General features: G+C 49.5%; 2 protein-coding genes across 2 annotated transcripts in view; both read right to left on the bottom strand.

Annotated features, from left to right (window-relative positions):
* Positions 1–3,028, bottom strand: part of znhit6 (zinc finger HIT-type containing 6) — a 44,024-nt gene extending 40,996 nt beyond the window's left edge. Inside the window, exon 1 of the mRNA XM_080195091.1 lies at positions 854–3,028. Coding sequence (XP_080051217.1) covers positions 854–3,018 — 2,165 coding nt within the window. The 5' untranslated portion in view covers positions 3,019–3,028. The remainder of the gene's footprint in view (positions 1–853) is intronic.
* A 7,540-nt stretch (positions 3,029–10,568) lies between these two features.
* The window catches only part of col24a1 (collagen type XXIV alpha 1), a 317,299-nt gene continuing 302,287 nt past the window's right edge, over positions 10,569–25,580 (bottom strand). The window contains exons 54-60 of the mRNA XM_080195089.1: positions 25,113–25,148; positions 24,981–25,007; positions 22,189–22,254; positions 18,359–18,527; positions 18,168–18,277; positions 13,943–14,161; positions 10,569–11,499 (exon numbers count right to left, since the gene is read on the bottom strand). Of these exons, the coding sequence (XP_080051215.1) occupies positions 11,353–11,499; positions 13,943–14,161; positions 18,168–18,277; positions 18,359–18,527; positions 22,189–22,254; positions 24,981–25,007; positions 25,113–25,148 (774 nt within the window). The 3' untranslated portion in view covers positions 10,569–11,352. The remainder of the gene's footprint in view (positions 11,500–13,942; positions 14,162–18,167; positions 18,278–18,358; positions 18,528–22,188; positions 22,255–24,980; positions 25,008–25,112; positions 25,149–25,580) is intronic.

Raw genomic sequence — 25,580 nt, 5'->3', positions numbered from 1 at the left:
AGAATTGTAACGCAGAGAACTGTGAGGTGAGGTGATATTAGCAGAAGGCATGGGGAGAAACAATATTGACTTAAAGGCCCAATTCTAAAGAGTGGGGGCGCAGTTGAAGGGGGTATATTGAAGGAGGGTTAGCAAGACATGGGACTTCTGGACTTCAGAAAGAGAAGGTACTGAGTGCAAAAGCTCAGTTATCCTGAACACTTATAATGTTCTGATTCTGCTCACCACACTTCAGGAAGGAGGCCTGGGCTCTTGAGAGAGTGCGGAGGAGATTCACCAGAATGGTTCCAGCGGTGAGGGGAGATTACTGACAGGGTTAGTGTTGGAGAAGGTGGGTGGGTGGGCGGGGCGGGGGGTTGTTCTCCTTGGAGCACGGGAGATTGAGGAGAGATTTGATAGGGGTGTCCAAGGTTTAGATCAACTCAACAGGGAAAAACTGTTCCCATTCACTGATGGTACAGGGGACACAGGGAGATTTTGGCCAGAGATATGGCGGGGGAAAAGCAAAGGAAAAGAAAAGTGAATGGTGAGAAGGGCAGTGTGCGGATACGAACAATGGATTCTGAAGGAAATCAGATGGTCTCTTGAGGGAAATGATCTTGGGCGAGGGTTGAACAGCAGAATGGGATGGCTCTTCGGGCAGCTGGCACTAATTTGATGGGCCGAGTGGCCTCTTTTTTGTGCTGTAATTTATTTTCAAAAATCAAACCAAGTTCAGACAGAGATCTTCACAGAGTCATCAGCCACAGCGCTGGTTCCCACTGCGCTCCCTCTCTTCCAGTGACAGTGTCACTGGCACCAGCTTCCCTCCTCTGTCCCTCACTCCACCCTCAGCCTCCAGTCACCCTCTTACCCTGACAGTGAGATCTTCCTCTTCACAGCTACAGCTTGCTGCACCTCATCCACTGCAGCAGCGATCACGCACTGTCCTTCCGGTGTCACACTGGGGATCTCTCCTCTGGATCCCGGGCTGCTACTGGGGCTCTCTCCTCTGGATCCCGCACTGGGGCTCTCTCCTCTGGATCCCGCACTGGGGCTCTCTCCTCTGGATCCCGGGCTGCTACTAGGACTCTCTCCTCTGGATCCCACACTAGGGCTCTCCCCTCTGGATCCCGGGCTGCTACTGGGGCTCTCTCCGCTGGATCCCACACTGGGGCTCTCTCCTCTGGATCCCGCACTGGGGCTCTCTCCTCTGGATCCCGGGCTGCTACTGGGACTCTCTCCTCTGGCTCCCACATTGGGGCTCTCTCCTCTGGCTTCCAGGACCTCACAGGGGCTCTCTCCACTTACTCCCAGGATGTCACTGGCGCTCTCTCTTCTGGCTCCTGCACTGGGACTCTCTATTCTGGCCCCCGCAATGGGGCTCTCTACTCTGGATCCTGCACTGGGGCTCTCTCCTCTGGATCCCGGGCTGCTACTAGGGCTCTCTCCTCTGGATCCCGCACTAGGGCTCTCCCCTCTAGTCCCTGCACTGGGGCTCTCTCCTCTGGCTCCCACACTGGGGCTCTCTCCTCTGGCTCCCACACTGGGGATCTCTCCTCTGGCTCCCACACTGGGGCTCTCTCCTCTGGCTTCCAGGACCTCACAGGGGCTCTCTCCACTGACCCCCAGGATGTCACTGGCGCTCTCTCCTCTGGCTCCTGCACTGGGGCTCTCTATTCTGGCCCCCGCACTGGGGCTCTCTACTCTGGATCCTGCACTGGGGCTCTCTCCACTGGCCCCCACACTGGGGATCTCTCTTCTGGCTCCAGCACCGGGACTCTCTCCTCTGGATCCTGCACTGGGGCTCTCCCCTCTGGCTCCCGCACTGGGGCTCTCTCCACTGGCTTCCAGGACCGCACTGGGGCTCTCTCCAATGACTCCCAGGATGTCACTGGCGCTCTCTCCTCTGGATCCTGCACTGGGACTCTCTCCTCTGGCCCCCGCACTGGGGCTCTCTCCTCTGGCCCCCGCACTGGGGCTCTCTCCTCTGGCTCCTGCACTGGGGCTCTCTCCTCTGGCTTCCAGGACCTCACAGGGGCTCTCTCCACTGACTCCCAGGATGTCACTGGGGCTCTCTCCTCTGGCCCCCACACTGGGGCTCTCTCCTCTGGATCCAGCACTGGGGCTCTCTCCTCTGGATCCAGCACTGGGGCTCTCTCCTCTGGATCCAGCACTGGGGCTCTCTCCTATGGCTCCAGCACTGGGACTCTCTCCTATAGTCCCAGCACTGGGGCTCTGTCCTCTGGCCCCCGCACTGGGGCTCTGTCCTCTGGCCCCCGCACTGGGGCTCTCTCCTCTGGCCCCTGCATTGGGGTTCTGTTCACTGGCTTCCAGGACCACACTGGGGCTCTCTCCACTGACTCCCAGGATGTCACTGACGCTCTCTCCTCTGGATCCTGCACTGGGACTCTCTCCTCTGTCCCCCGCACTGGGACTCTCTCCTCTGTCCCCCGCACTGGGACTCTCTCCTCTGTCCCCCGCACTGGGGCTCTCTCCTCTGTCCCCCGCACTGGGACTCTCTCCTCTGTCCCCCGCACTGGGACTCTCTCCTCTGGCCCCCGCACTGGGGCTCTCTCCTCTGTCCCCCGCACTGGGACTCTCTCCTCTGTCCCCCGCACTGGGACTCTCTCCTCTGTCCCCCGCACTGGGACTCTCTCCTCTGGCCCCCGCACTGGGGCTCTCTCCTCTGTCCCCCGCACTGGGACTCTCTCCTCTGTCCCCCGCACTGGGACTCTCTCCTCTGGCCCCCGCACTGGGGCTCTCTCCTCTGTCCCCCGCACTGGGACTCTCTCCTCTGTCCCCCGCACTGGGACTCTCTCCTCTGTCCCCCGCACTGGGACTCTCTCCTCTGGCCCCCGCACTGGGACTCTCTCCTCTGTCCCCCGCACTGGGACTCTCTCCTCTGGCTCTGTGCCCGCTCTGTCCCCTGCCCCCGGAGCCGGGGCTCTGTCCCCGGGTTGTGTCCCCGGGTCTCCCTGTCTGTGTCTCGGTGGGTTCGGCTCTCCCTGTCCCTGTGTCTCCGCCGCCCTGCTCCATGTGTCACGGTGTGTGTTACGGTGTGTCTCACTCTGAGTTTCTCTTCCGGGCTCGGGCTCCAGCTGAAGCTTCCTGTTTTGCTGCTTTTGCTCAAAGCGCCGCTTCCCGGCACCGAGTGGGAAATCCGCAATAACCCGACACAGACTGCAGCTCCCAGTCCCCACTGCCCTGGGAGACACACACCCAGAGACACAGACCCACTCCCGGAGACAGAGACAGAGACCCAGACCCAGTCCCAGACACAGAGACCCACTCCCGGAGACAGAGACAGAGACCCAGACCCAGTCCCAGACACAGAGACCCACTCCCGGAGACAGAGAGAGTCTCAGAGCCCCACTCCCAGAAACAAAGAGAGTCCCAGAGAGAGAGAGAGAGCCCAGAGCCAGAGAGAGTCTCAGAGAGAGAGTCTCAGAGAGAGAGTCTCAGAGAGCGAGTCCCAGAGAGAGAGAGAGACAGCCCCAAAGCCAGAGCCCCAGAGATAGACACTAGAGACAGAGAGAGTCCGAGAACCAGAGAGAGTCTCAGAACCAGAGTCAGGGTCCTAGAGCCAGAGAGAGTCGCAGAACACGAGTCCCAGAGCTACAGCTCCAGAAAGAGACACTAGAGAGAGTCCCAGAGTCAGGGTCCTAGAGCCAGAGAGATCCCAGAGAGAATCATTGAGCCAGAGAGAGTCCCAGTGAGATCCCAGAGTGAAAGCTTCACCCTGAGACTCACAGCCCACAAACCCTGCGGTAGCGTCTCTGAAATCCTCTCAATAATCCTGTTACATTCTCACAACAGCAGGCAGCATTAGCAATCAGACATCAGCCAGATTCCCGGTGAAATTTTAAATTGGACCCCAATCCTGTGTTACTTTTTGATGAAATGAAACCAACAACATCAAATTGCATTAATGTAGCGCCTTCTGTGTGAGATCATTATTTCAAGTGGGCAAAGGACCTGGGTTCAATTCTGGCCTTGGGTCACTCTCTGTGTGGAGTTCATAAAATATAGGAGCAGAATTAGGCCATTCGGCCCATCGAGTCCGCTCTGCCATTCGATCATGGCTGATATTGTCCTTATCCCCATTTTCCTGCCTTCTCCCCATGACCTTTCAACCCATTAAAATCTGTCTAACTCCTCCTTAAATTTACTCACTGTCCCAGCATCCACCGCACTTTGGGGTCGTGAATTCCACAGATTCACAATCCTTTGGGAGAAGTAGTTTCTCCTCAACTCTGTTTTAAATTTGCTGCCCCTTATCCTAAGCCTATGATCTCTCGTCCTAGAATGCCCCATAAGAGGAAGTATCTGCTCCATGTCTACTTTATCCAGACCTTTTATCACCTTGTATACCTCACATTGATTTCCCCTCATTCTTCTAAATTCCAGAGAGTATCGGTCTAAACTGTTCAATCTCCCTTCATACGACAAACCCCTCATCTCTGGAATCAATCTAGTGAACCTCCTCTGAACTGCCTCCAATGCCACTACATCTTTCCTCAAATAAGGGGAACTAAAACAGTGCACAATACTCCAGGTGCGGCCTCACCAATGCCTTGTATAGTTTCAATAATACTTCCTTACCTTTATATTCTATTCCTTTAGCTACAAATGCCAACATTCCATTCATTTTCTTTATAGAACATCGAACAGTACAGCACAGTACAGGCCCTTCGGCCCTCGATGTTGTGCTGAGCTATGTCCGAAACCAAGATCAAGCTATCCCACTCCCTATCATTCTGGTGTGTTCCATATGCCTATCCAATAACCTCTTGGAAGTTCCTAACTCCACTATCACAGCAGGCAGCGCATCCCACACCCCAACCACTCTCTGAGTAAAGAACCTACCTCGGACATCCCTCCTATATCTCCCACCATCAACCTTATAGTTACGCCCCCCTAGTAACAGCAAATTTATTATCTGCTGTACCTGCATGCTAGTTTTCTGTGACTCATGAACGAGGACACCCAGGTCCCTCTACACCGGAGCACCCTAAAGTCTCTCCCCATTTAAATAATAAGTCGCCTTCCCATTTTTCTGACCAAAATGCATGACCTCACACTTACCCATATTAAACTCCAGCTGCCACATTTTGGCCCACTCTCCTAACCTATCCATATACATTTGCAAGGTCCTTATTTCCTCATTGCAACTTACTGTCCCGGCTATTTTTGTGCCTTTTGCAAATTTGCTAGAATTCTTTGAGGATGTAACAAGCAAAGTGGATAATGGGGATCCCATAGATATAATGTCTCTGGACTTCCGGAAAGCATTTGGTAAGGTGCTGCACAACAGGTTAATTCACAAGATTCAATGCAATATTTCTTTCTTCAGTTGTCATGAAAAATACCTTCAATGTTGTGGTCTTTTGTCCTAACACTGGATTTATTATTGCGTGTGTGTAACCCACTCAGTCTCAGTAGCAAAAGGATCTTTGATACTCATTAATTTATCAAACGTATGCACATTTGGCAATCCGTAAACATTTATACAGTTTATATGTTCCATCTGATTCTTTTTATATTCAGATGTGGGATATGGGTGTCACTGGCTGGCCAGCATTTATTGCCCATCCCCAGTTACCCTTGAGAAGGTGGTGGTGAGCTGCCTTCTTGAACCGGTGCAGTCCATGTGCTGTGGGTTGACCCACAATGCCGTTAGCTTTTCTCCTATGTATTCTTTTGCGTTGCTGGGAAACGAGTTGGCTGAAAACTGTGCTCTTCCAAGTCTGTGAGCTCCATCAGTTAGAGGGACAAGGGCATCCGAGACATGGGGAAACCACCAACTGCAAGTTCCCCTCCAAGTCGCTCACTTGGAACTATACCTTCATAGCTGAGTCAAAGTCCTGCAGCTCCCCACCTATCAACATTTACTGTCCATCCCTAATTGCCCTTGAGAAGGTGGTGGTGAGCTGCCATCTTGAATCACGGTCATCTATCTGCTGTAGCTACACCCACAGTGCTGTTTGTACAATCCCCACAGTCCAGAAAAGACCACTCGGCCCATCAAATCTGCACCGACTCTCTGACAGACTATCTTGCCCAGCCTCTCACCCCCTGCCCTATCCCTGTAATCCCACACATTAACCATGGCTAAAGCATCTCACCGAGACATCTCTGGACTGTGGGAGGAAACCGGAGCACCCGGAGGAAACACATGCAGGTACGGGAAGAATGTGCAAACTCCACAGAGACAGGGCCTGTTCTGCACTCGAGTATTTTGTGGGTGAGCTGATGATGGGGGGAATCAGTGAAAGAAATGAAATTGAATAGTCACAGGGAGATAAAATACTGTGGATGCTGGAAATCTGAAATAAAACATTAAAGTAGCCCTGATCTTCTCTCTGACAGTATTTCTGTTTGTTCTCCTTCAATGTTTTCCATTCTCCTCTTGGTGTCTGCTTGCGTTTTGCTTTCTCTGAGTGCTGACCTCTATTCTCCTATCCTTCCACAATATCAGTACCTTCACTCGGTTTTACTGCCATCGACACTTCATTTGTCTGGTGTCCATGACACCTTTGTCAATCTCTTCCTTAGCTCCCACCTATCCCTGATCTCTTATTCTATCCACCTCCACCTCCCCCACTCTCCAGCTATATAATCCATCACATTGTATTCCTGATCAGCTTCTGTAGAAGTCACACAGACTCAAAACTATTCTGTGGGTGCTATTCTGGTTGGCGGTTGGTGACTAGTGGAGTGCCGCGGGGATCGGTGCTGGGGCCTCAACTGTTTACCATTTATATAGATGATCTGGAGGAGGGGGCTGAGTGTAGGGTGACAAAATTTGCTGATGACACAAAGATGAGTGGAAAAGCAAATTGCGTGGAAGGTGTGGAAAGTCTGCAGAGGGATCTGGATAGGCTGAGTTAGTGGACGAGGACCTGGCAGATGGAGTACAATGTTAGCAAGTGTGAGGTTATCCACTTTGGCAGGAATAATAGTCGGAGGGATTACTATTTAAAGGGCGAAAAGCTGCAGCATGCTACGGTGCGGAGGGACCTGGGGGTCCTTGTGCATGAGTCGCAAAAACCCAGCCTGCAGGTGCAGCAGGTGATCAGGAAGGCGAATGGGATGCTGGCCTTCATAGCGAGGGGGATAGAATATAAAAGTAGGGAGGTCTTGTTGCAACTGTACAGGGCACTGGTGAGGCCGCAGCTGGAGTACTGTGTGCAGTTTTGGTTGCCGCATTTGCGCAAGGATATATTGGCCTTGGAGGGAGTGCAGAGGAGGTTCACTAGGCTGATACCGGAGATGAGGGGGTTGGACTATGAGGAGAGACGAAATAGACTGGGTCTGTACTCGTTGGAGTTCAGAAGGCTGAGGGGGGATCTTATTGAGACGTATAAGATAATGAAGGGGATGGATAGGGTAGAGGTAGAGAGATTCTTCCCGCTTAGAAAGGATAGTAGAACTAGAGGGCACAGCCTCAAAATAAGGGGGGGGGGGGGGGGCGCAATTTAGATCAGAGTTGAGGAGGAACTTCTTCACTCAAAGGGTGGTGAGTCTCTGGAATTCTCTGCCCGTTGAAATGGTGGAGGCTACCTCGCTAAATATATTGAAGTCACGGGTAGGTTTTTGACAAACAAGGGAATTAAGGGTTATGGGGAGAGGGCGGGAATGTGGAACTGATCCACGACAGATCAGCCATGATCTTATTGAATGGCGGGGCAGGCTTGAAGGGCTAGATGGCCTACTCCTGCTCCTATTTCTTATGTTCTTATGAAGCGCTAATTCTGTTACTTTCTTCACAAATGCTGCCAGACCTGATGAGCATTTATAGAATCAGTACAGAAGGAAGCCTTTCAGCCCATTGAACCTGCTCCAACAACTATCCTACCCAGGCCCGATCCCGCAACCCCACAAATCTACCCTGCTAATCCTCCTAACACTTTGGCCATACTAAATTGACCCTATCAGCCTAACCTGGAGTGTGGGAGGAAACTAGAACACCCAGAGGAAACCCACACAGACACGGGGAGAACGTGCAGACTCCACACAGACAGTGACCCCAGGCTGGAATGGAACCCAGGTCCCTGGCGCTGTGAGGCAGCAGTGCTAACCACTGTGCATTTTCATTTGGAGATAGTCATTGCCTGATACTTGTGTACAAGAACATAGAAAATTACAACACAGGAACAGGCCCTTCAGCTCTCCAAGCCTGCACCGACCATGCTGCCCGACTTAACTAAAATCCCCTACCCTTCCGGGGACCATATCCCTCCATTCCCATCCTATTCATGTATTTGTCAAGGTGCCCCTTAAGAGTCCACTACACCCCCAGCAGCAAGACCCAGGCACCCAGCACCCTCTGTGTAAAGAAATGCCTCGTATATCTCCTTTAAACCTTGCCCTTCGCACCTTAAACCTGTGCCCTCTAGTAATTGACTCTTCCACCCTAAGAAAAAGCTTCTGACTATCCATTCTGTCCATTGCCTCTCATAATCTTGTAGACTTCAAACAGGTCTCCCCTCAACCTCCAGTGAGAACAAACCAAGTTTCTCCAACCTCTCCTCATAGCTAATGTCCTCCATACCAGGCAACACCCTGGTAAATCTTTTCTGTGCCCTCTCCAAAGCCTCCACATCCTTCTGGTAGTGTGGCGACCAGAATTGAACGCTATATTCCAAGTGCGGCCTAACTAAGGTTCTATAAAGCTGCAACATGACTTGTCAATTTTTAAACTCAATACTCCGGCTGATGAAGGCAAGCATGCCATATGCCTTCTTGACTACCTTCTCGACCTGCATTGCCACCTTCAGTGACGTGTGTACCTGTGCACCCAGATCCCTCTACCTATCAATACTCTTCAGGGTTCTGTCATTTACTGTATATTTCCTATCTGTCTTAGACCCTCCAAAATGCATTACCTCACATTTGTCAGGGCAGGCTCGAAGGGCTAGATGGCCTACTCCTGCTCCTATTTCTTAATGCACTAACCAGCACGTCTTTCGGACTGAGAGAGGAAATTGCAGCACTCGGAGGAAACCCACGCAGAAATGGGGAGAACATGCAAATTCCACACAGACAGTGACCCAAGCCAGGAACCAAACGGGGGGGTCCCCGGTGCTGTGAGGCAGCAGTGCTACATTCCATCTGAACCTACGCATTTGTATGCTAATATTCACAGAATATAAATTAAAGTCCTTCTTCGTCAAAGTTTCAAAACCTTAAAGTATAAGCACCGAATGATTGGGAAATGTAAAGTACAACTAAAACACCGGCAAGCAAAATTCAGCAAAGGAGCCACTTTATTGTACCAGAAATTGTAAAATCACCATGGCGATGGAATAAGCAAGTCATTGATAACCAGAATTTAACAGCTGCAGGTTAAAGAGTTTTGTTGTGTTCCAGTCAAAGGAATTTGGAGTTATGGCATTATTTTGGAAATTGAATATTACATATATTACAAATTGATTACAATGACAGTTATCATCATGGCATCTTCGTTACGTATTTAACACAACACTTCAGTGTCATATTGACTGGAGTCCATTTTGTTTAAGGTATTTTTCAGTAAATAAGCAATGACCCCAGCCAGTAAGATGACGAAATAGATGACGTATTTGCAGTTGTTGTAGCACTGTCGGCTATGGGGGCGGAATGGGAACTCGCTGTTTGGGCACCGCCGCCAACAGCTGCCTCAGCGAGAGGTCACTTGGAATGAAACTTGGATTTGATGAACTGATTGGTTGGCCCAGCCTAAAACCAACCGTACAAAATATCCACAAGTCACGTTAAATTGCATGCCAGAGTGAGTGTTCAGAATTTAATATATGACGGCAAGGTACAACCTCAAAGCTGAACAGAAAGCGTGGAGTTGTTCTACAACATGCCCCTGACTAGCTAAGCTTTTCCATCTATCTACAGGCACCATACACACTGTACCGATCTGTACAGCACATCCACACAGTAAGAGACACAATTGTTTTAATTACACAGTTCATATAAATAATGTTTCTGATAGAAATGAATGACCAAATAAGTACTTTATAAACGGAAATACTGAATGTAGCCAGTACATACATTTTGACAAAAATAATCATATCAAAACCTCTGTTTGTTGAAACAATTAGCACCTTATTAACATTAGCACCCAGGACGGGGAGAGCGATAGGTCCAAAGTTATCCCTTGCCGTTTCTTCTGTCCGTGATGTCCAGCGAATGAGCAAGCTTTGAGATTCGGGATGGCAAGGGAGGGCAGTAATGCCAACACAGACTCAATATCTAGAATCCTGTGCCCGCCATACTAGATCGCACTCCGGGGTGGCACTGAGGCACGGAGCTGGTGGTGGTGGGTGCGTAGGGAGGGTCTCAAGAGGGTTGAGTTGGCACTAAGGGGATACACATGTCCACAGAGGGCAGATTCTCAGTAATCTGGGATCGGAGCCAGGCTGTAATGGGTTTGCAGTTCTCCGACATGGCGTTGGCGCCCAACCTTTCCAGTGAATGGAGGGATCAGCCTGGCTCCTGGTGGACTCGCTCATTCCGATTTGGATCCCGACAACCAGGTAAGCTAACCACCCTCCCCCCCACCCCTAACACACCCCGCCCTCCCCCATGGTGGATTGAGCTGCACAGACTGTGTGGCAGGAAACTGGTTAGATTTTGGATTTAGATTGGGGAATGTCACCCCGACTCTTGCTAGCTTCAGAGAAGCGGATGCGTCCCTACACAACACAGGGAGCTACTCAATATCAGCCCACATGGGAATCTCAATGGACCACTTCATTAACCAGGAGGGACGACTGCCTCTCTCAGCCACCCACGCAGTCAACACAAAACCCCCAGACGGGAGACAGACGGCATATCGGAGGTAGAGAAATCTTCCAGAAGTATCACTGTTCAGAGCTGAAGAGAAGGTGATGAAACTCGATATTAGCTTCCATCCATTCTCATCATGAAACATTCGCACATTTTTGTAGCCACCAGTGCTGCTAATGATCTATCCTTTGTCAGTTGTTTCTGAGACTTGTGAGTGAATGGACCTCCAGTTATAATTGCTACGTCGCTGAAAGGTTCCATCGGCAAATGCTTTCAAAAGGAACTCTGGCAGGAAGCACAAAGCATTGCGCAGCACGCAACCAATTTCCCCAGAACTGCAGTGAGCAGCTTTCCATCAATCCAGCATCGATCCATTCTTCCTGAGAAATCAGTTTGAAAAAAATATATATTCCTGGATTTTCCTCAGTGAGAGATCTCACAGCACCAGGTTACAGTCCAATAGGTTTTCCACAGTGAACAGGGATAAACTCTCCAAGAACTTCCAAGCTGAGTGTAGACTAGCTTCTGGTTCCAGTTTCCTTATAATGTTGATAAGGAGACCCTCCCCCCCCCAAGTCCACTGTCCTGTTATAGAAAGCAAACTGGACCGATTTCTATGCGATATTGCTTTGTTGGCTTGAGGAAAGGGAGTCTCTCAATGTCAACAATCGGAAGTTGACTCACGACCTGAGTGTGAAAGCTGAACTGTGTCAGCTGCCAGCGTCCATCCTGAATCTGCAATGAACAAACAGCAGTCTGAGTGAGACACAGGGGTAAGGGATGAGGAGGGGGAGTTACTGATACACAAACACATACCCAATGCAAGCTTTTAACTGTGTTCTGAAATAGTCTCGGGGGGCGGGGGATAGATTGGCCCTTTAACAGGGGGCATTTCCCCAATGGAATCTATCGAGGGTGACCTGACAGAGCCTGAACCAACAAAGGCTTTTTTGCCAAATTAAGGATAACGTGTACAATGAGTTCAGACACGATTACGATGCCATTGCTCTGCTCAAATCCCTGGCTCCAACTCCGAGTCCCGCCTCCTCTCAGAGTCCACCCCCTCCAGCCGATTGGCCCAGCTTCCCACCGGGACAGTCCATAGGGTCCTCACCAATCACATGGGCCTGGGGAAATGCCTCCCTGTCCCTTAAAGGGCCACACTATTACACCAAACCACAGCCACTCAGTTGTCTCAAGGTAAATCAGACAGGGGCAATTGATTTTCCAGCAACGCCACCACCCTATGAATAAAACCAATCACAGCGTAGAATCATAGACCCTAGAGTACAGAATGAGGCCATTCAGCCCATTGAGTCTGCACTGACCACAATCCCACCTAGGCTCTTTCCCCATAACCCCATGCATTTACCCTAGCTAGTCCTCACGATGCTAAGGACAATTTACCCTGACCAATCCACCTAACCCACACATCTTTGGACAGTGGGAGGAAACCCACGCAGACATGGGGAGAACGTGCAGACTCCACACAGACAGTGACCCGTGGCCTGAATTGAACCTGGGACCCTGGCGCAGTGAGGCAGCAGCACTAACCACTGTGCCACCGTGATGCCCCCATGAACAGTAAGGTTCATTGCTAGAGGAAGTGTGAATTCGATATTCATTGAATACGGGTGATAGGCATTCACTTGTTCCCCTATAAATAGACACGGGCCACCATTTTCCAGCCCTGCCGTGCTCTGGGGGAGAATGTATTGGTGTGTAGTGGGGCCGAGGAGTGGCGGTTCAGGGGTTTGCCGCTTTCTGCGCTGGCGCAGAATGAGTATTTAAATATACCAAGTCTATTTGAGACTGGATTCTCCCGGCTCACGAGATTTTCCGACCCTTGGGCACAGCGAGCACTTGACAAGAGTCTGGAGATCTGAAGTAAAAACAGAAAATGCCAGACAAACTCTGCAGGTCTGACAGGAAGAGAGAAACAGAGTTAATGTTTCAATTCCATTCTGCCTCTTTTTCAGATTCGATCTTTGGTTCCAAATACCCCAATATCTGGAATTCTCCAACCTCGTTCACCCCGCTGCTGCTGCCAGCAAGAACGGAGAACTTGACGCTCAGCCAAAATTTCATTCACTGCAGCAGGACTGGAGAATCCCAGCCGCGGGCGAGGATGGAGAATCCCAGCCGTGGGAAAGGACGGAGAATCCCAGCCATGGGAGAGGACGGAGAATCCCAGCCGCAGGCAAGGATGGAGAATCCCAGCCACGGGTGAGGATGGAAAATCCCAGCTGGAGGCAAGGGTAGAGAATTACAGGCGGAGGCGAGGATGGAGAATCCCAGCCCGCAGGTGAGGATGGGAAATCCCAGGCGCAGATGGAAAATCCCAGGCGGGGATGGAGAATTCCAGTCTTTACCTCTCTTCCGACTACCTGAGTTTCTCCATCACTTTTGGTTTTTATATGAGAGAAGACAGAGGTTTGATAGTAATTTATAGAATCATGGAATCCCTACAGTGCAGAAAGAGGCCATTTGGCCCATTGAGTCTGCATTGACCACAATCCCACCCAGGCCCTATCCCCGTAACCCCATGCATTTACCCTAGCCCGTCCCCTGACACTAAGGGTCAATTTAGCATGGCCAATCCTCCTAACCCACGTATCCTTGGAGATTATTGTTATTTAAGATTATGAAAATATGTGATTGCCCAAATGTAGAGTAGATGATATTTTCACACAAGGAGATCAAAAGTAGGGCTCACAAATATAAGATAATCACTAATAAATCCAATGCAGGATCCAAGAGAAATTCCTTTATACAAAGAATGTGAGTCTCACTCCCATAAGGAGTGGGTCAGATAATGAGTGTGGATATATTTAAGGGAAAGCTGGATAAGGTGCAAGGGGGGAAAGGGATAGAGCGATGTGCTGATAGGGTTAGATGAAAAGTGGGGGAGAGGGAGGAAGTTTCCTGTGTCGTACATTTGGTGTTGTTTTATGTTCAGAATATTTTCGAAATGCACCAGAAAGATATCTATGATTGTCATGCTGATTTTGCCAAAACAAGAATTAACCTGCTCTGACAAAGGGTCATCCAGATTCGAAACAGCTCTATTCTCTCTCTCTCTCTCCACAGAGACTGTCAGACCTGCCGAGACTTTCCAGCATTTCCTGTTTGCGTTTCAAAAATTAACCTGAATTATTAGTGACAAGATGCACATTACCTTGCACCCGTCTCTTATAACCTTGGGTCGAGATACTGTACTTGCTGAAAATATCTCCCCGTTCCATCCTCTAAAGCGTATGGAATTAGTGTAGGGGTCTTTGCTGCTGGCATTCTTCCAGACAGGAAAATTGAGACAATGAATTGTGATGGTCTGTACGGCTTCTGAACTTAATAAATGCAAAAAGTTCATCTGCACATTCCCAATTCCAAAGTCCAGCTGAAAAGAAAAATATCCGGTTAAAAGCAGATCAGTGAAACATCCTGAAACAGCCAACTGGCTTCGAGAGAAGAGAAACTGCTGCCAATGATGGTTCCCGGGAGAGGCTTGGATTGTTCTCCTCAGATGTGGAGATGCCGGTGTTGGACTGGGGTGGACACAGTAAGAAGTCTCTCAACACCAGGTTAAAGTCCAACAGGTTTATTTGGTATCACGAGCTTTCAGAGCACTGCTCCTTCAGGCATTCACCTAATGCTACCAAATAAACCTGTTGAACTTTAACCTGGTGTTGTGAGTCGATTTACTTGTTTTCCTCAGAGCAGAGTGAGAGGAGATTTAACTGAGGTGTTTAGGATTCATGCTGAGGGAGTAAGTTTCCCAGTGGCAGGAGGGTCAGGGGCCAGAGAGTTTGAGGTGATTAACAGAAGAGCCAGAGGGGAGATGAGAAAACATCTCTCTGAGGCAGAGGGATCTGTTTGGCAAAGGCTGAGGCGGACTTAACGGTAACAAACAGAACAGAATTGGCCGAATACTCGAGGGAGTGGCTTTGCATGACTCAGAGGAAAGAGTGATGGGAGGGGCAGGGGTGGTGGTGCTAATTGTATTGTTTTTTTCAAGGCACAATAATGATGGGCTGAATGGCCTCCTATGTTTCCATGTTAAACAAGGAAATAAAGTTCTCACAGGGTATTGACTGAGTAATGTTCTGAGGCAGAAATCTATTTTGTTGTTTTTTTTTATTCATTTGTGGGACATGGGCATCGCTGGCTGGGCAGCATTTATTGCCCATCCCTAGTTGCTCCCAAGGGCAGTTGAGAGTCAACCACGTTGCTGTGGTTCTGGGGTTACAGTAGGCCAGGCCAGGTAAGCTTGGCAGATTTCCTTCCCTAAAGGACATTAGTGAACCCAATGGATTTTCCAACAATCGAAAATGGTTTCACGGTCATCAGTAGATTCTTAATTCCAGATATTTTGAATTGAATTCAAATTCCACCATCTGCCCTGGTGGGATTCGAACCTGGGTCCCCAGAACATTAAGTGAGCTTCCAGATTAATAGTCTAGCAACAATGCCACTAGGCCATCACCTCCCCTTATTTGACATCTATCTATGAGCATGCCTCAGCGAGGGTTATTGGACTGCAGGACATTGCCGGATTTCACCCTCTCTCCAGTTGAGGGGCTCCTGGGTGAGTGAGAGGTGCCCGTCAACAAGTGCCCTCCACTCTGATTGCCATCCAGACACTCCTACTTTGCTGAAACAACAATATAGAATTGACAGCACAGAAACCATAAGACCATAAGACATAGGAGCAGAATTAGGCCACTCGGCCCATCAAATCTGCTCTGCCATTCAATCATGGCTGATATTTTTCTCATCCTCATTCTTCTGCCTTTTCCCCATAACCCCTGACCCCCTTATTAATCAAGAATCTATCTATCTCTGTCTTAAAGACACTCAATGACCTGGCCTCCACAGCCTTCTGTGGCAAAGGTTTCCACAGATTCCCCACTCTCTGGCTGAAGAAATTCCACCTCATCTCTGTTTTAAAGGATTGTCCCGTTATCCTGAGGTTGTGCCCTCTGGTTCTACTTTTCCCTTCTAGTGGAAACATCCTCTCCACATCCACTCTATCCAGGGCCTCGCAGTATCCTGTAAGTTTCAATAAGATCCCCCCTCATTCTTCTAAACTCCAATGAGTACAGACCCAGAGTCCTCAACCGTTCCTCATATGACAACCTCTTCATTCCAGGGATCATTCCTGTGAACCTCCTCTGGACCCTGTCCGAGGTCTGGCACATCCTTCCTTAGATACTGGGCCCAAAACTGCTCACAATACTCCAAATGGAGTCTGACCAGAGCCTTATACAGCCTCAGAAGTATATCCCTGCTCTTGTATTCTCTCGACATGAATGCTAACATTGCATTTGTCTTTCCAATTGCCGACTGAACCTGTATGTTAACCTTAAGAGAATCTTGAACAATGACTCCCAAGTCCCCAAACAAGCCACTGTGTTGAGTTGTCTGTGCCAGTGATTAAGTTCCAGTTCAGCACTGTGTCACCCTGCGCTATCTGACTGTATCCACCTGTCCTGCTATTCCTCACTCCCCCATTAGTCCAGTAAAATTGCTCCTTTTTTATCCTCATTGCACTCACTCTGAAATTGCTTCAATGGTGTTTGCTGGAAACAACACAGACTGTCATTCAGCCCATTGAGTCTGTGCTGGCTCATTACTGTCCAAATGGGCAGCACTGCTGTCTCACAGTGCCAGGGACCCCGGTTCAATTCCAGCCTTGGGTGACTGTCACTTTGGTAGGAGCAACAGATGTGTCGAGTATAGGGCTAACGGGAGGACTTTGAATAGTGTGGATGAACAGAGGGATCTAGGTGTGTGTGTACATAGATCCCTGAAAGTTGGGAATCAAGTAGATAAGGTTGTCAAGAAGGCGTACGGTGTCTTGGCGTTTATTGGTAGGGGGATTGAATTTAGGAGTCGCAGTGTAATGTTGCAACTGTACACTACTCTAGTGCGGCCGCACTTGGAGTACTGTGTGCAGTTCTGGTCCCCGCATTACAAGAAGGATGTGGAGGCGTTGGAGAGGGTGCAGAGGAGGTTTACTAGGATGTTGCCTGGTATGGTGGGGAGGTCCTATGAGGAGAGACTGAGGGATCTAGGGTTGTTTTCGTTGGGAAGAAGGCGGCTAAGAGGGGATCTTATTGAAACATATAAGATGATTAGGGGTTTAGATAGGGTGGATAGTGATAGCCTTTTTCCTCGGATGGAGAAAGCTAGCACGAGGGGGCATGACTTTAAATTAAGGGGGGGTAGCTACAGGACGGATGTCAGGGGTAGGTTCTTTACCCAGCGGGTGGTGAGGGATTGGAATGCCCTGCCTGCTGCAGTTGTAGATGCGTCTAGTTTGGGGGCGTTTAAGAGATCTCTGGATAGGTTTATGGACGAAAAGGGATTGGTATAGGCTAGTGGGTCATTGTTTTTGTAACTGGTCGGCGCAACATCGTGGGCCGAAGGGCCTGTTCTGCGCTGTAATGTTCTATGTTCTATGTTCTATGTACGCGGAGTTTGCACGTTCTCCCCGTGTCTGTGTGAGTTTCCACTAGATGTTTCAGTTTCCTGAAAGATGTGCAGGTTAGGTGGGTCGGCCGTGCCAAATTGACTCTGTGTCAAGGGATTAGCGAGGCAAATATGTGGAGTTATGGAGGTGGGACCTGGGTAGGATTGTCTTTTTCGCAGGCTCGATGGGCCAAATGGCCTCCTTCTGCATTGTAGGGATTCTATGATTCTCCAATGATTAACTTTTTCTGCCCTGAGGAGAACAGTCCCAGCTTCTCCAGTCTCTCCGCACTCACTATACTGACCTTCTGCAGTCTCTCTGCACTCACTGTACTGACCTTCTCCAGTCTCTCCGCACTCACTGTATTGACCGTCTCCAGTCTGTCCACACTCACTGTACTGACCTTCTCCAGTCTCTCTGCACTCACTGTACTGACCTTCTGCAGTCTCTCTGCACTCACTGTACTGACCTTCTCCAGTCGCTCTGCACTCACTGTGCTAACCTTCCCCAGTCTCTCTGCACTCACTGGACTGACCTTCTCCAGTCTCTCCACACTCACTGTACTGACCTTCTCCAGTCTCTCTGCACTCACTGTACTAACCCTCTCCATTCTCTCCGCACTCACGGCACTAACCTTGTCCATTCTCTCCGCACTCACGGCACTAACATTCTCCAGTCTCTCTGCACTCACTGTACTGACCTTCTCCAGTCTCTCCGCTCTCACTGTACTGATCTTTTCCAGTCTCTCTGCACTCACTGTACTGATCTTCTCCAGTCTCTCCACACTCACTGCACTGACCTTCCCCAGTCTCTCCACTCTCACTGTACTAACCTTCCCCAGTCTCTCCGCACTCACTGTACTAACCTTCCCCAGTCTCTCCGCACTCACTGTACCGACCTTCTCCAGTCTCTCCGCACTCACTGTACTAACCTTCGATGTATTGACAGGGTGTAAACATGTTTGGCCGCCAGTGCTAAAATTGCAGGATACTTCGATTGTATCTGAAGGGCAGCCCAAGTTGGGGTCGATCCAGTATTTACCTGCGGGGTGGACAGAGAACCTGCGTTAGAAACCCGCTCCGAGCCATCGCTGCTTCCGAGATAGAAGTGAAACATGCTCACCGTTCTCCAGTTTACTTTCACAGTTCAGCAAATCCCGACAGACACGGACAGGATGTTCCCTGGTCCCCAGCGGGTTCTTGATGCTGTGCATCAGGCTGCTGAGGTAGTGCAGAGTTTGGAATATCTTGAAACCTTGCTCCAGGATCGGCACTTCAGCGTTCTGGTAATTCTACACAACATCACGAATGTGGGTGTGAGACCGGGAGACAGGAACAGAGACAGAACAACTCCTACAGCAACGCGGTCAAAGCGCAAATCCACACACTGCAAACGACCCAGTCTGTGGGCCCGACTCTCCCCCTCGCCAGGCGCCCATCTTTTGGCGTGTCGGATTGGCCGATGCGCGTGTCGGCTATCTTGTGGGGCCTCCCGGGGGGGGGGGTCAGGTAGTGGGGAATCGTGCCCCCTGGGCACGGGCATCCTGGCAGTGCAGGGCCTATTGTGGGGGTGGGGGTCCTGCTGCCACTCTACGTGGGGATCAGTCGGGGCTGGGGAAGGAGTGGTCTGCTGGGGGGGAGGGGGGGGTGCCTCCTATGAGGAGGGAGTGGGTGGGGGGGGGGAGTCGGTTGAGGCGGGGGGGGGCACAGGTGGGGGGTGGGATCATCACTGCTGTGGGGCGGGGGGGGAGGGAAGTGGATATTGGGACGCTCCAGGGTAAGAGGGAGGTTGGAGCTGGCCCGGGGATGGTGGTGGGGGCCGTGGGAGTGTTGGAGGGGCAGCACTGCGAGGGGCAGGGGGGGGGGGTCCCAGCGATCGAGCCGGCCAGTAAAACGGGGAGACTGACAGACTGAAGCCCTGCGCAGGCGCAGAGTTCGGGAACCGTCAAACTCCGGAGTGAATAGGCCCTCCCCCCACCCCGAGCTTTCAATGATATTCACGATTGTGACCTCTGCATTGCACAGAGTGTGGGAGATTCGAGTCCTTATGGTGATTTACACCAGCTCTCTTGCAAATTCAGCACTTGGAACTTTTTTTGGGAGAATCGGGCCCTGTATTTCCAGATATTACCCTGTATTATGCAGCCTTCAGGAGAACAGTGACCACAATACCACACAACCCTGCCACAGCAACCTCTGCAAGACATGCCGGATCATCGACATGGATACCATCATCACACGTGAGAATACCATCCGCCAGGTACATGGTAAATACTCTTGCAACTCGGCCAACATTGTCTACCTGATACGTTGCAAGAAAGGATGTCCCGAAGCATGGTACACTGGGGAGACCATGCAGACGCTACAACAACGGATGAATGAACATCGCTCAACAATCACCAGGCAAGACTGTTCCCTTCCTGTGGGCGAACACTTCAGTGGTCACGGGCATTCAGCCTCTGACCTTCGGGTAAGCATTCTCCAAGGCGGCCTTCATGACACACGACAGCGCAGAGTCGCTGAACAGAGACTGATAGCCAAGTTCCGCACACATGAGGACGGTCTCAACAGGGATCTTGGGTTCATGTTGCACTATCTGTAACCCCCATGACTTGCCTGGGTTTGCAAAACCTCACTTACTGTACTGTCTGGAGACAATACACATCTCTGTAACCTGTGATCAGTGCTCCTTCCACTCACATTGTCAGCCACTTCAGGTCTTGAACAGCAGGTTAGGTGTAAGGATTCGCATTCTAATCAGTAATCTCTAAACTGTCTGTGCTTTATATGCTCTGTCTGAGGCCAGAACTCTCCATTCACCTGACGAAGGGGCTAACCCCGAAAGCTTGTGAGTCTATTATCAAATAAATCGGTTGGACTAAAACCTGGTGTTGTCAGACTTTTTACTGTCTTTCCAGATAAAACCAGTGAAAGGCAAAGGAAATCCAAGTGGAAGCCCCCTGTTGTGGGAGCTGAATGCTGGTAACGGGACTGGAAGTCAGAGTGAGCTGGGCAGGGGCGAGGGATGTCCGAACACCAGAGATCTTGCACTGGGAAGCTCATTGATAACGCGAGAACGCTCTGAATGGTGTGGGAGAGCGGACAGGCGGAGAGAGATCTGCCCACCATTACCTCACAGGCTCCAACATCCAGCCACCTTGTTTAAATAGCTCCCGACGGCCCCAGTCACTCTTCCGCTCTGCTCCATCACCCCTGCCCGCCCCCCTGCCTCTATCTCAGCCCTCCACTGTGCCCGGCCTTGGTACAGAGTGAGCTCCAGGCAGCCTCTATCTCTCAGGGCCAGTGTGAACAGAAGGTGAAAGCGGCGTCTACTGACCTCAGGACCTTTTGGCAGCTGCGTGCCACATCTGGGCAGCTGTGAAACAGGGTGTTCTAAATTGGTGTGTGTGGGGTGTTTAATTTGGAGGGGTGGCGGGGGCGGGGGTGGTGGGGGTGGTGGGGGTGGGGGTGGTGGGTGGGTTGGAAAATGTTGGTCTTTTTGTGAGTGGTGATGAATTGCAAAGGGGGTTCCCTGTCAGGAATATTGGGAGATCATGATTCCGACATTGGAAAATGGATTTTTGGCCTCCTGCCAAATCCTGCTCCTCCAACCACATGCCACCCCCAACCCCCAGCCCCTCATCCTGCCCCCCATTGGCATCACTTGGAAAATTCCACCCTACGAAGCAGATGGCAGATTCCAATGTATTGTTCAAACGAGAGTGTACATGTATTTATTAAACACCTAACTACTGGGCAGCACGGTGGCACAGTGATTAGCACGGCTGCCTCACAGCGCCAGGGACCCGGGTTCGATTCCCAGCTCAGGTCACTGTCTGTGTGGAGTTTGCACATTCTCCCCGTGTCTGCGTGGGTTTCCTCCGGTTTCCACCCACAGTCCAAAGACGTGCTCAATAGGTTGACTGGCCAAGTTAAACTGCCCATAATGTGGGTTAGAGGGATTGGCAGGCTAAGTGTGTGGGTTGTGGGGATAGGTTTCTAGGTGTCCAGATCACCAACAGCCTGTCCTGATCCCCCCATGCCAACACTATAATTAAGAAAGCCCACCACCACCTCTACTTTCTCAGAAGACTAAGGAAGTTTGGCATGTCAGCTCAGACTCTCACCAACTTTTACAGATGCACCATAGAAAGTATTCTTTCTGGTTGTATCACAGCTTGGTCTGGGCTCCTGCTCTGCCCAAGACCACAAGGAACGATAAAAGGTTGTGAATGTAGCCCAATCCATCACGCAAACCAGCCTCCCATCCATTGACTCTGTCTACACTTTCCACTGCCTTGGCAAAGCAGCCAGCATAATTAAGGATCCCACACACATCAGACATTCTCTCTTCCACCTTCTTCCTTTGGGAAAAAGATACAGAAGTCTGAGGTCACATACCAACCGACTCAAGAACAGCTTCTTCCCTGCTGAGTGGACTTGCCTCACATTAAGCTGATCTTTCCCTACACGCTAGCTATGACTGTAACACTACATTCTGCAGTGTTTCCTTTCCTTCTCTATGAACGGTATTCTTTGCCTGTATAGCGCACAAGAAACAATACTTTTCACTGTATGATAATACATGTGACAATAATAAATCAAATTGAATCAAATCACAGTGAAAATCCCCTAGTCGCCACACTCTGGCTCCTGTTCTACAGTGATGAAGAGTTTAGCATGGCCAATCCCCCACCCCCCAGCCCCCAGTTGCCTGGGCCCTAAACTCTGGAATTCCTTCCCTAAACCTCACTGTCTCTCCACCTCCTTCTTTTAAGATGCTCTTATAAATCTACTTTGCTTTTGGTCACCTGTCCGAAAGCTCCACGTGCTGCTTTGGGTCAAAGGTCACTGCTGTGAAGCACTTTGGGATGTTCCAGGTGCCATATCAATGCAAGGTGCTGCCATTATTATGGGTAAGAAGATAATCTAACTCAGGCAAAGACTGATTACCTCAAACTGAAGGGCTTCGTTGGATGCAATCAGGGCTTGAATAGCTGCATTGATGTCCACGTATCTCTGCAATAAAGGACAGTGAGCGAGGACACCATTAGTAAGTATATGACTTTTCTGTACTTCTTGCTCCTCAGACTTCCTGGGGGGGTTAGTGTTGTCCCCATCTACATTGCCCAGAAATTCATCAAACTCAGCCTTGAAAATGCTGAAAAAGAACACGCTACTCTCTTGTCCGAGTTGCGGGCAAGGCCAGCATTTGTTGCCTATTCCCAACTGCCTTTGAACTCGCTAGTGAGAGCCAACCACATTGCCATGAGTGTGGAGTCACATATAGGCCAAACGGCCAAAATCCTACCCTGATGGACGCTGGTCACCACGATTGAGACTTGAGGCCAGATTTATTCATTGAGTTTAAATTCCACCAGCCGCTGCGATGGGGGATTTGAACCCATATCCCCAGGCCACGAGCCTGGATTACTAACCCAGGGACATCAGCACATTGCCGCCATCTCCTCACGGCTTTCCGAGGTGGGGAATTCACAATCACAAGAGCGAGGTATCTCCAAATCTCCCTCGGTCTTGAATGGCCGGCCCCTTACCCTTAGAGTCTGACCCTCAAAATTTTGTGATGCCCCAGGCAGTGGGTGGGGGAGGGGAGGAGAACGGGGGCACAATCTCTCAGCATGTAAAGATGTACGTTTTATTCAACACCACAGTTTGTGGGATCTGAGTGCATGTCTACACTCACCCTCTTGAAAATATCAAGAATTTACAAGTCCATTAGATATCAACAGTGTACCCGCAACTCCTCAAAGACTTTGTCGGAATTCTGTCAACAATTCAGGAATATGAGTGAAAATATGTCTAGAAAATAAGTTTGCACAATAGTGATAACAGCTATCAATGGTTCAAATCTGCAACCATTTTGTTCTGAAGGGGAGATTGATGTCCTCTCTGAGAACCAACACTCCACCACTCAAGGAGCACCTCCCTTCCTAATGTGTTAAAGTGAGTGTGAGAAGGGGGAATATCTACGCTGCAGCACCTTTAGTGATTAAATCAAAGTAACTACCCCAGAGTCTCTCTGAAAAAAAGCAGCAAGTAACTCTTTATTTATCTAACTCACAGTGAACAGGTTAATTAAACTCTTCCCAAAACAAATAAAACATGATTCTCACAGAATGTTGTTTAGATAAATCCAACTGCCACTTATTAACAAAAAAAAATAGAATTACTAGTCACTCTCAAAATTTTAATCAGGTTTGTCATCTACTGGAATCTTCTGTCTTCTTTATCTTGTGTTTTCATTGTCTTCTGTTGGTACTTTACGATTGAGATTATGCTTTCTTTTAAGACATAATTGTGGCTGTTACACTGGCAGACAATTGCTGCCTGTCTCACTCTCTCTCTCTGTCTTGGAGAACTGAACGAAGCTGTTACTCAGCACGTGCTGTCTGGCTCTCTGGATTCCTAATGAGGTACCAAAAATCTCCACAATAGGATTGGTTTACAAGTTATCAAAACATCAAATTCAAATCCAACAGGTTGCTGTTATTTGAGTGCCAAGTTTAAACTGATTGGGCAAACTTTAAAAAAAACAACCTGTTGTCTTGGCAATTTTACTGCCCAGCCTGGCAAAACAATGTTTCACTCTGTGTTCTCTGTATACACTTGCACCTCTTTGGTACAGAAAAAAAAAACACATTCTCCCCACAGTCCCACATTCTCCCCACTCCCTGTGGGAGCGAGTCCCACATTCTCCTCACTCCCTGTGGGAGGGAGTCCCACATTCTCCTCACTCCCCGTGGGAGCGAGTCCCACATTCTCCCCATTTTCTGGGTAAAGACATTTCTCCGAAATTCCCTACTGGAATGATTGGCGGTGACCTTCTGATGACCTCTACTCAGTTAGCCAGTATTTTATCCAGCTGTCGATTAGGGATTTTGCATTCCACTGGTTTCATTGGAGGTGGATAGTGAAAACGCACATTACCCGTCTCAACAACACCTCTCAGGATTCTGTCACGCTACATTGGATTATTTGCATATTGAAGTTTAAGAAATGACATGATTAACAGAACCATGAAATGCTTTCTGTACTTTGCATTCTTACAACTGTTTTATCATTTTTATAAACACTAACTTCACAACCGTATAAAAAGCAGTATTTTTACAGATCTTTACAGATGCACCATAGAAAGCATTCTTTCTGGTTGTATTGCAGCTCGGTATGGGCTCCTGCTGTGCCCAAGAATTCAAAGAGCTACAAGATGTTGTGAATGTAGCCCAATCCAAGAAGCAAACCAGCTCCCATCCATTGACTCTGTCTACATTTCCAGCTGCCTCGGAAAAGCAGCCAGCATAATTAAGGACACCACACACCCCGGACATTCTCTCTTCCACCTTCTTCCATTGGAAAAAAGATAACAAAAGTCTGAGGTCACGTACCAACCGACTCAGGAACAGCTTCTTCCCTGCTGCTGTCAGACTTTTGAATGGACCTACCTCGCGTTAAGTTGATCTTTCTCTACACCCTCGCTGTGACTGTAACACTACATTCTGCGCTCTCTCCTTTCCTTCTCTATGAACTGTATGCTTTGTCTGTATAGCGCGCAAGAAACAATACTTTTCACTGTATGTTAATACATGTGACAATAATAAATCAAATCAAAGTATTTTAACCGATCTTGAATTTGAGGAAAATATGATTTTTTTTCTCAAAGGCTGAACTGCGGGGTTTCAAATCCGAGACCAGATTGAAGAGGAATGTGTGTGTTGAACATCACTTACCAATGGACCAGGTGCCCCGGGGGGACCCTGCAATGAAACAAGTTCACTTTGTTATTGCCATTCCCTTTAACCTCAACCTGGTTACAACACAGAAAATAAAGTGAAAAGAATCACTTGCAAAGTTACACTCACAGGTGGGCCGGGTTCTCCCTGTGGCCCCACAGGCCCCTAGGAAAAGAAATCAAAACATAACAAATCATTACTGAACCGATTTTTCATTAATTATTTCTTTTACCAAGAGTGACATAGAATGTACAGCACAGAAACAGGCCCAACTGTTCCATGCAGGCACTCCCACTCCACATGAGCCTCGTCCCATCCCATCGTTCTCTCACCCAATCAACATCTCTTCCTATCCTTCCCCCCTCAGGTGTTTATCCAGCTTCCCCCTGAAATGCATCAATACTATTCTCCCCGCTCCCCATGGGAGCGAGTCCCACATTCTCCCCGCTTCCCATGGGAGCGAGTCCCACATTCTCCCCACTCCCCGTGGGAGCGAGTCCCACATTCTCCCCACTCCCTGTGGGAGCGAGTCCCACATTCTCCCATTTTCTGGGTAAAGACATTTCTCCGATATTCCCTACTGGAATGATTGGCGGT

Source organism: Carcharhinus amblyrhynchos, chromosome 9 (assembly GCF_965287045.1).
Source record: "Carcharhinus amblyrhynchos chromosome 9, sCarAmb.v2.hapA, whole genome shotgun sequence".
NCBI classification, from domain to species: domain Eukaryota; kingdom Metazoa; phylum Chordata; class Chondrichthyes; order Carcharhiniformes; family Carcharhinidae; genus Carcharhinus; species Carcharhinus amblyrhynchos.
Note: the sequence above shows the minus strand (reverse complement) of the source record. Positions and strands in the feature narration are given on the sequence as shown.